Raw genomic sequence first — 16,090 nt, forward strand, 5'->3', positions numbered from 1 at the left:
CAGGCAATCACAGGCTTCCCTCTTTAGCAAGGCCTCAAGAGATGAAAATGTCTTGCATACCACAGTTGCTGCTACTTGGAATTACTGGGAGAAGGAGAGAGGGAAAGACATTTGGGGAGTGAATATTAAGGCAGTGTTTAGTTAGAAGGGTGAGGTTGAAGACCAGAGCAGGATCTGGTGAAGCAGAAGTGAGAAGGTGGAAATTCCCCTGAGGATCAAAATTGCTGGGCTTCCCTGGGTTGGGAAGATCCCCTGGGGGAGGGTATGGCAACCCACTTGGGTATTCTTGCCTGGAGAATCCCCACAGGCAGAGGAGCTTGGTGGGTTACAGTCCATGGGGTTGCAAAGAGTCAGACAACTAATCACAGCACAGAAGGAAACATGATATGGTCCACGTGTTCCCAACAAGTGTGATATGTCATCCCCCATAGTGCCCTCCAGGAACAATGGGGAATCTTAGGGTGTTATTCCCCTCCACACCAATTCCATGGACCATTTGCATCAGGATCATGTTAAACCTTGGGTTCCTGGGACCAACTCCAGACTTACTGAGCTAATCACTAGGACCCAGGAATCTGCATTTTGACAAACCATCCTGGTCACTGTCATGCAATGAAATGCTGGAAAACCACTGTCTTAGTAGAGTGTAAGTCTCTGGTAAATATGTGTAATTTGAAAAAAAAAAAAGATTCTCAGGCACTCCACTAGGAAGAGGAAAGCAAGGTCTGGCTAAGAAACATTGATCTAACATTTTCAACTAGGGATAATGAGGTCCAGAAGACAGGAAGAGGTATATCATCTATTGAGTGTTAACTATGCAAGGCCTTGTGTTAAGCAGAAGCTTTAGTTATCTAGTTTAATCTCACAGCTTCATAAGGTAGATGCTAACCTAGTTTTACAACTGAGACGAGGCACTGAGAGGCTAACTTCCCCAGAGTTGGATCCAGATCCAAGAACTGCCGCTCTTGACCTTGACTAGTCGTTTTCTTCTCTGCTTCTTCACAGAAAATAAGCAGAGGCCACCACTCACTACTGGACAGCGTGTCCTGCAAGGGCCTCACCTTCCTAATCCATAAAATAGGTTGGGGGTGTGCTGTCCTGAATGATTTTCAAGATCCTGAACTCCTAACTGTAGAGTCAGTCCTCTGGTTTCCGCCCCCCGCCCCAACCACTCGCAGATGGATTCAAACTGCAAAAGGCTTCATCTCTTCTTTCCAAAACATCCCTGCCATTTATCTTTTCTACCTCTCACTCCACCTTAGTTCCTAAAGTTCTTGGGAGAGAGAGTCCCTAAGCAGAGAACCCTCAACAGCCTCAGTCCTAGAGCTTCTGCCCAGAGAAATGTGTACCCTTCACTCCCCTGTTCATTCTCAGTGCCCAGAGCTGGGGTCTCCCCAGCACCACCACCCCCTTCCAAGGACATAGTAGCCTAAGAGAATACTTAAGATCAAAATAGCATTCTGCAGTTTTCAAAGGTTTTTACTTACATGATCTTATTTGGTCCTCACAACAAGCCTGCCAAAAAAGGTGGGATCACTATCTCGTTTTACAGAAGGCTCAGAAATAACATGGCCCCTTAACAGCCAGTTGGTGATGCCAGGTGGGACCTCCTGCCTCCCTGTGCACTCTTGCCAGGTGCACACAGTCTGCCCACCGATGTGCACGGGATACCAGAATCAGGTGCATTTTCATCTAAGCCCTCAGTGTCCTTGGGTGGAAGAAAGAAAGTGTGGGTGTTGATTAGCTGTGAAACCATCACCAACTGTGTTAGAAACAGTTTAGAAAAGGGGACATGGAGAGGTCAAGAAAAATTGTATTAATGGGTGGCAGGACTGGGTTGCATTAATCATTCCCAACACTGTCCCTTGGTGGTCTTGCACCCAGTATCCAACAGTCAGCCCCGAAGTGGGTGATGGTGGTGGCGGCAAGTGACAGGCAGAATGTTTTTGAAGAGGTCATTGCTTACACTTCACTAGCCCAAGAGGACTTCAGCTCCTCTGGTATTTACTTTCCCTCTTTATGGCTAGTTTGAGACAGTCTAAAATTGGAACCCAGCACCTAGAGATAGAATGAGGTGAGGATGCAGGTATGTTCACACAACAATTTACGGACAGGTTAACTTTACAAGCTTTACGCTTCCTGAGGGTCGGGGACCCTTCTTATCCTTCAAGATTCGGAGGGAAGAGGAGGGAGGGAAGGCTGTGACTCCATCAGCCAATGGGTTCAAGGTTTACCCTTTGCCCTCTGCCTACTCAGCTAGGGGTTCCCGGAAGAATGAGGTCGTGGCGCATTTAGAAAACCTTTCCTCCATCAACCCCCTTCGGTTCCCAGGATGCAAACATTTTTCCAGGTGCCTGCAGCTTCCCTCCCTCCCTCCAAGGAGGTAAAAAGAACCCAAATCCCAGAACTCCCCATTCTCTCACGATCCCTTGGCTGCAGTACCTCGGCTAGGAGGACAGGATGGTCACTGAGGGGGACAGCCAGACATACTCCGCAGACCATACTCCGCTTCCTTCTCTGACTCGTTGGATGCCCGGCTCCGGAGTAGCCCGCCTCCCTGTGCGGCACCTCCCGCCACCCCCGCAGACACATGGGCTCTCGACTCGCCGCCTCCGCTTCCTCCTGTTCCGAGTCTCCCCCATCCCGCCGGGAGGTATGCTGCGTGGCGCGGCGCGTGGGCGTGCTGCGGGGCGACCATGGCTGTAGACTGTTACCTCCGGTTCCCACAGTAACAATCGAAAGCCACGGTTGCCCTGGAGACGCGGGGGCGGGGCGCGCGCTGCTGACGGCACCACGGCAGCTCCGGTTGGGCTGACGTCAGGACCGCGGGGTGGGGGGACGGTGGGGGGACGGCGGCGGTGCGGGCGGGGGGTGGCGCTCGCTGCAGGGACGGGGCTCTGGGCTCTTGGGGCTCTGCGAAGTGCGTGTGGGCCGGCAGCCCCTCAGTTGCCCCTGGGGACTGGGGACGGGACGGTCCAATGGCGGTGCCCGCGCTGGATCAGCACCGCGGACAGCGGCGGCGCGGGTAGCGAGCGCGGGGCTGAGGGATCTTCGGGGACCGAGGGGCCGGGGGCGCGGCGGGTGGCCGGGTCCGCGGTCCTGGGGCGGGGCCAGGCGTCGGTGGCCGTGACTGGAGACTGTTACTGAGGGCGGCCCGGGCAGTAAGCAGTCTAGAGCCAAGGTGCCGGCGCGCTGCCCGGGCAGGGTGGCTCCGTCGCCCGCAGCTGGGGGCGCTGCTGCTCTTCCTGCCCCGCGTCTCCAACCCTTCTCGGCCCCGGCGCTAGCGGACAGGCACGCGGCCCTTGACGTCAAAACCCTGTGACGTCAAAGATGTCCCTGCGGAGAGGCACTTCCGGCTGCGGGGAGGGGGAGGGGCGGGTGATGGGGGCGGGGCGGGACAGTCAGGCCGAGGCCCCGCCCCCGCCTGGTCCTGAGAGGACAGCTCCTCATGCAGAGGCGGGAAGTTGGGGGCGCTGAGGGACCAGCTCGACGGGACGGGGAGGGGGCGCCCCGGTTGAATGAGGGGAGGGATCCCGAGAAGCTGCGGTAGGGGGGCGGGTAGGTGGGCGTCTGTCTCTCGCCGGCGCCCCAGCTCAGCAGACCGGGGGCAGCGAGGCTGAGTCACCGCTCTGCGGGGAGGAGAGGAAGGGGCGCGTCTCCTGGGGAGCCAGCACCTTCGTCCCACTTTCTTGGGAGGATGGCGCAGGAGCCCCAGGAAAAGCCGCAGGGACTCAGGTCGGTCCTCTAATCGATGCTCCTCCGAAGTGGTTGCGTCTCCATCCGGGCGCAGGCAGGTGCTGCTCGGGGTTCTGCGTACGCCTCTGGCTCCAGCTCTAGCAGTTGCGAGGGGACCCTTGTCCCCTCCACCCTGTCCCCAACCCCACCCCTTTGGGGCCCCTCTAACCTGCTGCCTGTCGGTCTCCTCCTTACCTTCCAGTCCATGTCCGTGCATCGTCCATCTGTCGCCCATTGGTCGGTCGGTCCCGCTTACCTGTCGGCTGTGTTGCGCCCGCGCCCGCTCGCCTCCCGCAGCCGGGCTGGCGCGGCGGCTTTTATAGGCGCGCGTAGTACTCGTGCGGCGGCTCATTCATGCGGCCGCGGCTCCTACACACTGACGCGTTGCCGACGTCAGCAGGGAATTTAGGAAACGGGAAGAGGGGCTATTTATAGTGGCGAGGCGGGGGGGGGGGTGGGGTGGGGTGGTGGGGACTGAGGCGATGGGGAGCTGGGAAGGGGAGGAGGGCGCACAGAAGCAGGAACGGGGAGGGGAGCTCGCGCCCCCCCCCCCCCCCCGTACGGGTCTACAAGGGGTTAACTTTCCGGAACTGCGGGCTGGGGGCCAGCGCGAGGACAGTGCAGGGAGTGTGGCCAGGCCCATTATAAACGTATTCACTCTGAGACATCTGGGGGCTCAACCCCAGCCCACCCCCCGGCTTTCCAGGGTCCTCACCCAGTAGCCCCCACTCCGACTCCTCAATTCCTGGACTCGACGGTTCTGTGACATCACTGGATGCCCTGCGGTGGCGGCGTTATACCCCGCAAGGCTATTGCGGTGTCATCACCCTTGGGCGGGGGCGGGGGGGTGAGGAAAAAAAGCTGGACCCCCGGAGGGGCCTGTGACATCACCTAAAACGGTGGTGTCAGGAACATGAGGGAAGGAGAGGGGAGTCCAGGGGATTGTAGGAGGAGGCTGGGCATGGAAGAAAAGGCTCAATGGGAATCCAGGAGCTAGAGACCCGAGGGAAGGGAGAAAAGTTGAGGAGGGTGGCTTGGACTCCCCAGAAATGAGCAAGAGGGTGCTCTCTGGGGGAGGTGGGGGAAAGGTGGCAGGAGAAGGGAGAGAAAGGAAGCCTCAGTAAGTGGAAGGGAGGAAGACCAGACCACAGTTTCAGAGCCTGACTCCCAGCAAACCTCATTTAGGACCCATCTGTGGAAGGAGGGACTTTGGCAGCTCAGCAGAGAAGAGTCTGGGGGGAGGGTAGCTGGGCTGAGACCCCTTCCTGGAGGAGTAAGAGTTCCTGTAGGTCAGAATTGGTAAGAAGAGTCCATGCTATATTAGGCGAAGTTCTCCTGGACAGGAGTAGGGAAATGAATGAATGAATGGTCCTGGCGGAGCCTAGCTCAATCAATTGAGGAAAGTTCTAAATGAGGGAGGGGAGTGTGTTCAGAGAGAGGAGCTGGGTTAGGGTGGAGGGAAGGCAATGCCAGGCCAGGACAGGTGGAACTAGGGAGGGAGGGAGAGGTCAAAGATTAAAGGCAGCTAGGTTGGGGGCAGGTATGTCAGACCCTTCCATACAGATGTAAGGACAGTGTGAGGGGAGGGACTGGGGGAACAGGAATCTGGGAAGATTGTTGAAGAAAAAAGCAGTGGCACAGGGGACCCTGGGGTGGGTCTACAGTGGACAGACGCCACTGCACGGAGACCGGGCTGATTGGATCCTTGTGGGGCTAGGATCTGGCCTCATCAGGGGGAGGAAAGATGACAGCAGAAATGGGGTCAAAGAGGTCCTGCATACCCTTTACCATCTGGCCACCTGGAGTTCTCAGTTTTGGGCCTCCACTAGTTCTCTTCCCCAGGAATGTCTTCCTGTCTGAGGGAGAACTCCTATTCATCCATCAAAGCCCAGATCTAAGAGCACTTCACAGGAGTCTCCTGCCTCCCTGCCCAGCATTCTATACACTTTCCCACCTCAGTATGGCAGCACATCTCTCCGCCAAGATGTCGATGGATGTCCACCTCCCCCGGAGGCTGTCAGCTCCGGAGCCCACAATTTTCATTCTTGGAACCTGAGTCACTATTTCCCTAGTGAGCACCCTAAGGCAGGGGTTAGGGAGACGGAAAAGAGGACTGTGATCAGATGTACCCAGAACACAGAGGGGAAACAGGGTAAAGACTCTGGAAGCAATGGAAGTCAGAAGAACCTGTGGGGACCAGGAGCCGCCTCCTAGCTGAGAAAAGGGAGCCTCTGGGGGGCGCCCGAGACCTTGGTGTCTGTTTGGGACCGCGGGTGGCCGCGCCGGCCGCCCCTCAATGAATGACTCAGCCACTATCTCTGGCGGGGGCGTGGGGGCGGAGGATGGCGCGGGGCGGAGGGAGGTTGGTGAATGCGGCCCCCACGGCCCAGCGGCCCTGCGCGGTTGCTAAGCTCTCCAAGGCCTCGGAGAGACGCGATCTGGGCGAACCTCATCGGTTACTATGGTAACTCTGCGCCCCAGCCTCTCGCGCTCGGCGGCTGAGCGAGGCGCAGCCAATCAGAAGCTGCAGGCGTTCTTGGGGACCCACTCCTACCCTCCACGTGTGGGCGGGGGTCAGGAGGTGCGGGGAAGAGGCGGAGCGTGGGCTGCGGTGGCCCACTCAGCCTCACAGACGTTAGCTGCCGGCCTGATGTGCTGGGGCGGCGCGGGGACACTTCCGGAGTTAGCTGTGCAAGCGCCCGCGCTCCAGCGCCAGGTTCCCTCCCTCCTAGAGGGGGCGTCACCTGCAAGAATTGGACCTTCACGTGGGGTGCAGGACCTTGCGGGGGATCCCGGGCTCCAGGCCCTCCTGTGACTTTTCTCTCGACGAGGTCGTTCAAGCTGGTCGTCCCTCAACACGGCTCACACGGGAAATCTGGGGGCTTGGGTCGCTTCTGTGGGACCCCCAAAAAGCGCTGTCCATCCATTTCCAGTCACCTTTCCTGGGGGCCCTGTAGAGGCCTGCAAGTTCAGGGTGGGGTTTTGGGTACCACCTCTGCCCAGGTCATGGAGGGCTCTATATGGCAGTACCCTGAGTATGACAGAAAGCCGGGTCTTGGACTCCGGAAGGGGACAGGTGTGTGTCTGCAAACATGAGCTCTCACGGGTGTAAATGCCTGGAGGGGGTCTGGGTGCAAACGGGTCTATTCTGTGCATACCTATCCCACGTGGCTGAGTGAGGTTGGGTGTACTGGGGGGGGGGGGCGGTGTACAAATGGACAGTGCCATCCAGGGATATCTAATGACAGCCCCTTAAGAGCTTGTCTATCTTCTTCCTTGGGATTTCGAAAGCCTCCTCCCTTGAAGGCCGGACTTATCTGAATTGGGGCAATGTCAGAATTTAGAAATACGTACACAGGAACATTCAGCTCATAACCCCAGTTTTTGTGGGGCTCGCAGGTCCGGGGCTGGGGCCTCCAGGTGGGCACGTCTGGGAGGCTGAATCTGAGAACAGGCCCCCCTCCTGAGTCCAGTTCGGCATCTGCGAGCCTCCATCCCAGGTGCGCAGGAAGGAGGCCGTGGCTGTGCCGCGCAAAGTCCCGCACGGCCGCGAGGTGGCGCCATAGCTGCAGCAGCGCCCGCCGGCCCGGGCCGCTCCAGATAAGAGTGTGCGGAAAGCGCGGCGGGGCTGAGACGCGACCAGGACGCGGGGAGGACGGACCAGCAGGACAGACCGACCGGGGGCCCGGCGGGCGGAGGGCAGCGCAGCGCAGCCACGTCCCCCCCTGGATCCGCCGGCAGCCGGGCCCGGGGCTTCCGACATGCCCCCCAGGTGGGTCCTAGGGCTGGGGACCGGGGAGGGACAGGGGACCCGAACAGCCCGGTCCTCGCGCGCAGGCCGCCTGGGGCGCATCCTCCGGCGCGGGCGCCCCCAACGCGGCTGGCGTTCAGGGCTCCGGGTGTCACCCCTAGAGGACTCAGGACCGCCGGGCCGCTGCTCTGCGCCGGGTTCACGGCGGGGTCAGCGGCCCGGGGCCGGCTCTGCCCGCACATGGGCTGGAGAGGCGAGGGGAAGGGAAGGGGAGCTGGCGGGCGGGGCTGGCAGGGGCGCTGCCCTGGCACAGCGCAGCGCCTGGCAGCGGGGCGGGTGGGGCGCCGACTAGGAGCTGCCACCGCCGCGGGGAGGGAAGCCCGGCAGGGCTGCGGCCGCAGGTAACGGGCCGCGCGCGAGGCCCTGGGGACTAGGCAGCGAATGGGGTCGGGCGGGCGAGCGTACAGCCGGGGAGCTCAGGGCTCGGTTCAGGCCCGGCGGCCGCTTGGCAGCCGAAATTGGGGGCCGAGAGGAAAAGCTGGGAGCCGAGGGACTGGGGCTGGCGCGCTCATCCCGGCCTGTCTGAAGTTGGGAAACTTTTCCCCAAGTTTGGGGCGGCGGAGTTCCCGTGGAGAAGGGGCCGAGGGGAGCCGGGGAGGGAGGCGCCGAGCCCGCGAATGCAGAGCGGAGGCCGAGGCCGGGTCCGGGACGCGGGTGGGGCGCAGGCCAGGGTCAGGGCCGCAGCCGGCTGTGCTCCGTGCCCGCCCGGGGCGCTGCCCCCTCCCTCCCCTGGGAGCTGCGTGGCTCCCCCCTCCCCCCCACCTGCTTCCTGCCTCAGCCTCCTGCCCCGATATAACGCCCTCCCCGCGCCGGGCCGGCCTTCGTGCTCTGCCCGCCACGGCAGCCGCTGCCTCCGCTTCCCGCGCCACGGCCGCCGCCCGGGGCCCCAACCGAGGGTCTGACAGCCCCCGGCCAGGGCGGCGCCACGGCGGGCACCGCATTGCCCTCCTCCGGACCTCTTCCCCCAATGGGGCAACTTCTCTGGAGGCGGGAGGTGCTTTTTCACTCGGCTCCCTTGTATCCCACTTGGGCAAACTTCTCAGCCCTGAATGACTTTTCCTGAAGCGGACATTTTCCTCAAATCGGGTAACTGTTTCCACAAGGGTCGCTTCGCCGGAACAGTTTTCTCCTCGGAAGCCCCCAGAACCCAGGCAGAGTGCCCGGCTGCATCCGGGCCTGGGGGTGCCGGACAGCCTGGCCTCCTCTCCGCCGGCCGGTCTCGGCTCCTTCTTCTGGTCCAGGCCGGCCGGCCCAGGCGCCCATTCTTGGAGGCCGCGGATTCTCCGCCCGTGCCCAGGCCGCCGTGCTCCATGCCCCTGCCCCTGCCCAGCTGAGGGGAAGGGGAAGTGCCGGGGAGAAGCGCCGGGCTGGGTGCAGGCAGCGAGGGCTCGGTGCGGCTCTGACCCAGCCGGTGTGTGTCCCCGCAGGAGAGTGTGCTGGGCAGACGATGCTGGACACGATGGAGGCGCCCGGCCACTCCAGGCAGCTGCTGCTGCAGCTCAACAACCAGCGCACCAAGGGCTTCTTGTGCGACGTGATCATCGTGGTGCAGAACGCCCTCTTCCGCGCGCACAAAAACGTGCTGGCGGCCAGCAGCGCCTACCTCAAGTCCCTGGTGGTGCACGACAACCTGCTCAACCTGGACCATGACATGGTGAGCCCGGCCGTGTTCCGCCTGGTGCTGGACTTCATCTACACCGGCCGCCTGGCGGATGGCGCGGAGGCTGCGGCGGCGGCTGCCGTGGCCCCGGGGGCCGAGCCGAGCCTGGGCGCCGTGCTGGCCGCCGCCAGCTACCTGCAGATCCCCGACCTCGTGGCGCTGTGCAAGAAACGCCTCAAGCGCCACGGCAAGTACTGCCACCTGCGGGGCGGTGGCGGCGGCGGCGGCGGCTACGCACCCTACGGGAGGCCGGGCCGGGGCCTGCGGGCCGCCACGCCCGTCATCCAGGCCTGCTACTCGTCCCCCGCCGGGCCTCCGCCGCCGCCCACCGCCGAGCCGCCGTCGGGCCCTGAGGCCGCTGTGAACACGCACTGCGCCGAGCTGTATGCCTCGGGTCCCGGCCCGGCCGCCGCGCTCTGCGCCCCGGAGCGCCGCTGCTCCCCACTCTGCGGCCTGGACCTGTCAAAGAAAAGCCCGCCGGGCTCCGCGCCTCCCGAGCGACCGCCGGGGGAGCGAGAGCTTCCCCCGCGCCCAGACAGCCCTCCCAGCGCCGGCCCCGCCGCCTACAAGGAGCCACCGCTCACCCTGCCGCCGCTGCCGCCACTGCCCTTCCAGAAGCTGGAGGAGGCCGTACCGCCTCCGGATCCGTTCCGAGGTGGCGGCGGCAGCCCGGGATCCGAGCCCCCCGGCCGCCCCGACGGGCCCAGCCTCCTCTACCGCTGGATGAAGCACGAGCCAGGCCTGGGCAGCTACGGCGACGAGCTGGGCCGTGAGCGCGGCTCCCCCAGCGAACGCTGCGAGGAGCGCGGCGGGGACCCGTCCGTCTCGCCCGGGGGGCCTCCGCTCGGCCTGGCGCCTCCGCCGCGCTACGCGGGCAGCTTGGACGGGCCTGGCGCGGGCGGCGACGGCGACGACTACAAGAGCAGCAGCGAGGAGACGGGCAGCAGCGAGGACCCCAGCCCGCCCGGCGGCCACCTCGAGGGCTACCCGTGCCCGCACCTGGCCTACGGCGAGCCCGAGAGCTTCGGCGACAACCTGTACGTGTGCATCCCGTGCGGAAAGGGCTTCCCCAGCTCGGAGCAGCTGAACGCGCACGTGGAGGCGCACGTGGAGGAGGAGGAGGCGCTGTACGGCCGGGCCGAGGCGGCGGAGGTGGCCGCGGGCGCCGCCGGCCTCGGGCCCCCCTTTGGCGGCGGTGGGGACAAGGTGGCCGGGGCCCCGGGGGGCCTGGGCGAGCTGCTGCGGCCATACCGCTGCGCGTCGTGCGACAAGAGCTACAAGGACCCGGCCACGCTGCGGCAGCACGAGAAGACGCACTGGCTGACGCGGCCCTACCCCTGCACCATCTGCGGGAAGAAGTTCACGCAGCGCGGGACCATGACGCGCCACATGCGCAGCCACCTGGGCCTCAAGCCCTTCGCGTGCGACGCGTGCGGCATGCGCTTCACGCGCCAGTACCGCCTCACCGAGCACATGCGCATCCACTCGGGCGAGAAGCCCTACGAGTGCCAGGTGTGCGGCGGCAAGTTCGCCCAGCAGCGCAACCTCATCAGTCACATGAAGATGCACGCTGTGGGCGGCGCGGCCGGCGCGGCCGGGGCGCTGGCGGGGCTGGGGGGGCTCCCCGGCGTCCCGGGCCCCGACGGCAAGGGCAAGCTCGACTTTCCCGAGGGCGTCTTTGCTGTGGCGCGCCTCACGGCCGAACAGCTCAGCCTGAAGCAGCAGGACAAGGCGGCTGCGGCCGAGCTGCTGGCTCAGACCACGCACTTCCTGCACGACCCCAAGGTGGCGCTCGAGAGCCTCTACCCGCTGGCCAAGTTCACCGCGGAGCTGGGCCTCAGCCCCGACAAGGCGGCCGAGGTGCTGAGCCAGGGCGCGCACCTGGCCGCCGGCCCCGACGGCCGGACCATCGACCGTTTCTCTCCCACCTAGTGCGCCTCTGGCCTCCGCGTGGCCCCGGCCCGCGCCCCCAGGCGGCGGCGGCGGCCACCAGCAGGCGGGTGCCCCCTTCCCCTCCCCGCGCCCGGACGACAGTAGCAGCCCCGGCAGCGTCGCCGCAGGGGCGGCGGCCTCACCTGGCCTCACTGCTTTGTGCCTTAGCCCGGGGGTGGGGGTGGGGGAGGAAGCCCCGGGACGGGGGTGGGTTGGGGGAAGGGAGATTTATATTTTTGATATCAGCTTTGACCAAAGGAGACCCCCGGCCCTTCTCCGCCTCTTCCTGTGGTTCGTTGGCCCCCACCCCCCCGGCTCCGTGCTGCTCTTGGGGGGGGGGGAGGGGTGCCACTGTTGGGGCGCTCCCAGCCCTACCTCCGGCCCTTGCGACCACACCCATTCTCACTGTGAATCTCCCCGCTGGGGTCGGAGCGTCGGGCAGAGCTGGGGAGCGGGGAGGGGACTGAGCCGGCCGGAGGGCCCCCCCGCCCCAGCCCCCGCCCGCCCCGGGACGGATAATGTGAAGTTCCTCATTTTGCACAAGTGGCACTAGCCCCAGGGCTAACCTTTCCCGCCCTCTGGAATCAGAGGGCTGAGACAGCCCTGGCCTACCCGGTCTCCCACTCCCGCGGTGGTCCCCCCTCCCTTCCCTGGGGCCCCGGACCATATTTATTGCATGCGCCCTGGGCGGCCCCCCCACCCCGAGCCCAGGCTGGGCTGGGCTGGAACGTGGTCTCTTTAGCTCCCTCCTCCTCGTTTGTATATTTCCTACCTTGTACACAGGCTCTTCCAGAGCCGCTTCCATTTTCTATACTCGAACCAAACAGCAATAAAGCAGTAACCAAGGACCCTGGACCCAGCGGCTCTCTTTGCCCTGCACAAGGAGCTGGGTAGGGCGCACGGGGGTGGGTGATGGGGCCAGAAGCAGCACCCTCAGACAGGTGCAGTGGCTTGGCCCTTCCCTCCCCGGCCCCCGAGACAGGTCAGCAACAGTTCAGGTATGTTTTATAACTAAAAATTTATTCAGGAAACAAAACCAGGGCTGCAAATGGAACAGAAAGGAGGGATGGGGTCTCCCACCCACCTAGTCATTAACCTTCATCCTGCAGAAGGGATCTCAAAGGAGAGGCCAGGGACCCTATACCCCAAAGCCCAGTCTTCTGAGCCCTGTACCCTCAAATCACTGGCTGTGGCTCTCCTGCTGCCCGTCTTTCTGGCATAGTCTTGGGCTTTGGGGAGGGCACTGCCTTGCTCCCACCGTCTGGGCAGGCTGTGTAGTCAGTCAGGGGCCTCTGGGGGGACTCCCTCACTGGTCCGGTTAAGACTGACTCCTGGCTTCGCCTCCAAACCTTGTCTTCCCCTAAGTCCTCCTCCAGCCCTGACCCTGGCCTGGGAGAACATAGTGCCAGCAGGAAGCCTCCGGCAGGAGACTGAACACAGGTGCCAGCTAGAAGCAACAAAGAGCTCCAAGCACAGCCAGAGGGCCCCTGTGCCTTCTAGGGCGGAGCTATCCACGGGGTGCATGCCCCAGGTCAGGCAGTGCTCCTCCTGGGCATTGGCCTGCCCTACCCTCAGGGTTTCTCAGAGCACAGGGGCCTGGGAAAGGAGGTCAGGGGCAGGAAAGCGACATTAGGTTCCTGCCACAGGTACCACAGAAGAGAGTCAGAGAAGCTCCACAGCAAGGGACTGAGGGGCCAGGAAGGTGAGAGGGATGGACTAGAAAGGCGGTGAGGAGGAGTGGGATGGTTCAGGAGGGAGAGAGGGAGGGGGACTTGGGAAGAAATGTTGTGAAGTAGGAAGAGAGCAAAAGGAAGGCCACTGAGGGGAGAGGGAGCAGGCAAAGGCAACCCAGGAGGCACGGGCCTGAGAGGGCAGACAGCCCTTCCCTACAGACCCAGGACCAACTGAGGGGAGAGCAGGTGGCAAAGCACAGGGGCCCCAGGTGGCAGGGCAGGGAGAAGAACAGCGGGGTGGGGGGAGAAGAGCAGAGGGCCTGGGGCTGCTGTTCAGAACCCAACTGGGGCTCCTGGGGGCATCCAGGCCTCAGGGAGACAGACCTCCTGGGCACTCTCCTCACAGCATGACCAAGGCCTCTTGGACACTTTTGCGTCAGGGCTTCTGAAGACTGAGGGGACCCATGGTTTCACCTGCATCTGATGGAAATGCTAACCCCACCCTGTGCCACCTCCAGCTGAGAAAGTGGCTGCATCTTCGGGCTAAGAGGCCTTCCGTCGGCCCTTGACCTGGACAGAGGGAGGGAGAAAGGCTGGGCATGGGGCGGCCCATCTGGCTCGCCCGCCTGCCATCACTGTAGCCAGCCACCTCCCTGCTAAATCCTGGCAGCCCAGGAGGGTCCCAGCACTTCCGCCCACCCCTTAGGAGGGGCTCTGTGAGGAGCAGCTCCCCCACAGCACGGCCACGGCGTGGGTTGGAAGAGGATGGTTTATTGTCTGGGTGGATTGGTGGCTCAGGCACATGGGCATCTTCTGTGCTACACCGGGCGCCTGGCGGCCTTCTCGGGAACGCTTCCGTGAGGGGGGAGCTGTGCCCCCTCAGCCCACCTGGGCCCATGTGAGGAAGGCCGGGATGTCCCGCACAGGCACATTCCTGGTCAGCGCCTTCACACGCAGGTTCCGGTCATCCGTCAACAGCACCACCTCCCTCAGTAGCCGGATGGGCTCCTCTGTGGGCATGAGAGAGCACGGGGATTCACTGAGGGCAGGACGTGGAGGCCCTGGCTGCCTCTCCTCTTCTGGAGGGGAAAGTGGGCCTGGGGGCTCAAGGCCAACCATTTCTTGGCCCTCCCACAGGGCCTTCCCCTCACAGACCATGAGCAGAGGGCACCCCTCCCCTGTGGGCCGAGGGAGGACCGTCACGGGCTGGGGTTGGCCTTCTGCTATGCACCCCTGCCTCCCGCATGGTACTGGGCCACCTCATGCCCGCTGAGCCCCCCAGCCCGCCAGCTTCCGCAGACCCCTCTTCTCAGGACTCTGAGCTGAGGCAGGAGAAGAAGCCTCCTGTCCCTTCTGACTGCAGGGCTAGTTCTGGGCTCATAAGACTCTTCTGCATCATCTTGCCTGCTCCAAGGCCAGCAGATTGATGCTTGAGGTATTCAGAAGTAGGAAATGCAAGATGGAATATGAAACATATCCAGGGCTCCCAGGATGTGAGGAGGGGTGCTAACTCTGAGGAGAGGAGGGCAAGGGTCCCCCGGCAGAGGCCAGCCAAGATGGCCCTGAGGCTAGAGCCCAAAGATTCCCACCATTAAACAAAAGTAATCCATGTCTGTGGCATAAACCTCTTAAGCACAGAACAAGGAAGGTAAAAGTTGATTGTCCTTCCCGTGATCTTCCTCATGTCTCTGTCTTGTCCCAGAGTAAGCTGTGTATGTTTCCAGATTTCTTTATGCACATTTACAAGTCTAGATACTTGTCACATAAGCTTTTTTCCTGTAATGTTACAGTCATACTAGCCGTACTTACTTCACTGAAATTCTAAAGATCTTTCTATGTCAGCACAAACAGAGCGCCTTCATTCTTTTTAGATGACTTTTTTTTTAAGCAGGATGTCTTTCCCCCTAATTCCTTAACCTTTTAATACTAATGTATCGGGGAGAATTTAAACTGGGGCCAAGGACTCTCACAAGTGACATCCCCACCCCCATTAAGGCCCCCCGGGTGGCAGGTCCACTCCTCATCCTCAGGCAGGCAGGCAGCGAGGCCCAGGAAATGTCCTGTAGGGCTTCCTGACCACGGGGGCCTGGCGGGGCTGGGGGACTGCAAATATCCGTGTCGGACCTGAGCAGTTTCAGGCTTGCCAGCTCCAGGCAGGGAGGCTGTGAGCTGGCTGTCAGCCGTGGGAGGAGTCTGGGGGAAGAGGGAGGAGAGGTTCTCGGGGTTGATGGCGGTGAAAGAAGGGGAGCGGCGGAAGGAGGGTGTGGTGGGAGGTGAGCGGCCCTGGCGGGCTGAGAGGGCGAGGAAGGCGGCCCTGGGCCGAGGAGATGCTCTGAGACGGGCAGCTTGGGGGTGTGGGCGGGGCGGGGCAGGGTGACGGGCAGTGCCCTGCGGGGCTTGCAGTGGGCGGCCGAGGTCTGTCCATGGCCCCACTGCTCCTGCCCTGGGACTCAGACCAGGAGAGTCCCAGGCCTCGTGGCGGCCAACCGAGGCCCGGCGTTGCTGGCAGGGGTCTGCAGGGGTTTCTGTGGATACTTTGAGACATTTTGAACAATAAACATCCTCTGTTTTGACACTGGTAACTTCACTTTGTTAGAAACCAGAGACTGTCATCCTGTCAGGCCCCATCCGCCATAATCCACATGATTTTAAAATTCAACATCGTTTACACATAAACATTTGGTGATGGTTTCTCTGTGAATCTGACAAGTTAATCTGCTAAGAATTCACACTGACAAATGGGGTTTGATTACACCAGCCGTTGCTGATGTAATTCTGATAGGGGCGGTCCCCAGGATGCCAATGGGTTCCTGTAGGCTGTTGGGGGTGAAGTGGGGGGTGGGGAGACTAGGGCCAAAGCCAAAATGTGTCTCTGCCGAGAAAGAAACAGCTCTGAGGCTGGGTGGGGCCACAGCGGTATCTGAACCGTACTTCCCAACAAGGCCTTCTGCAGTCCTGCCGGCCTCGCCCTCAGAAGGTGCCCCTCTAGGAAGCGGCCTGGGGGCAGAGCCCCACCCCCCGCGCTGGGCTCAGCCAGGCTCCTCTTTGCCACTCGGATGCTCCGGATCCGCCCCTTAGGGACAGTGCAGGCGCACCAGGTATCAGGACCCCTCTGAGGAACAGCAGCTGTGGGTGCGTCACCCGCCTCAGGTACAGGGGTGTGGGCAGCATGCGCGGTGCTGAAGCGGGTGGGCGGAGGGCTGGAGGGAAGACAGTCCCGGGCCCGCCTGGCAGCAGGGCGGGAAAAGCGAGCAGAGACGAGCTGGGCAACCTCAATGC

General features: G+C 62.6%; 2 protein-coding genes across 4 annotated transcripts in view; one reads left to right on the forward strand and one right to left on the reverse strand.

Moving 5' to 3' along the window:
* Positions 1-7,352: 7,352 nt before the first annotated feature.
* Positions 7,353-11,986, forward strand: HIC1 (HIC ZBTB transcriptional repressor 1). The gene is made up of 2 exons (XM_061143089.1): positions 7,353-7,507; positions 8,974-11,986. The coding sequence occupies exon 2, from the start codon at positions 8,994-8,996 to the stop codon at positions 11,136-11,138; it is 2,145 nt and encodes a 714-aa protein (XP_060999072.1). The 5' UTR covers positions 7,353-7,507; positions 8,974-8,993; the 3' UTR covers positions 11,139-11,986.
* A 151-nt stretch (positions 11,987-12,137) lies between these two features.
* The window catches only part of SMG6 (SMG6 nonsense mediated mRNA decay factor), a 194,606-nt gene continuing 190,653 nt past the window's right edge, over positions 12,138-16,090 (reverse strand). For all 3 annotated transcript variants that reach the window (XM_061143085.1, XM_061143086.1, XM_061143084.1), the window contains exon 19: positions 12,138-13,821. In XM_061143085.1, coding sequence (XP_060999068.1) covers positions 13,691-13,821 — 131 coding nt within the window. In that variant the 3' untranslated portion in view covers positions 12,138-13,690. The remainder of the gene's footprint in view (positions 13,822-16,090) is intronic.

Source organism: Dama dama, chromosome 5 (genome assembly GCF_033118175.1).
Source record: "Dama dama isolate Ldn47 chromosome 5, ASM3311817v1, whole genome shotgun sequence".
Classification (NCBI taxonomy): Eukaryota; Metazoa; Chordata; class Mammalia; order Artiodactyla; family Cervidae; genus Dama; species Dama dama.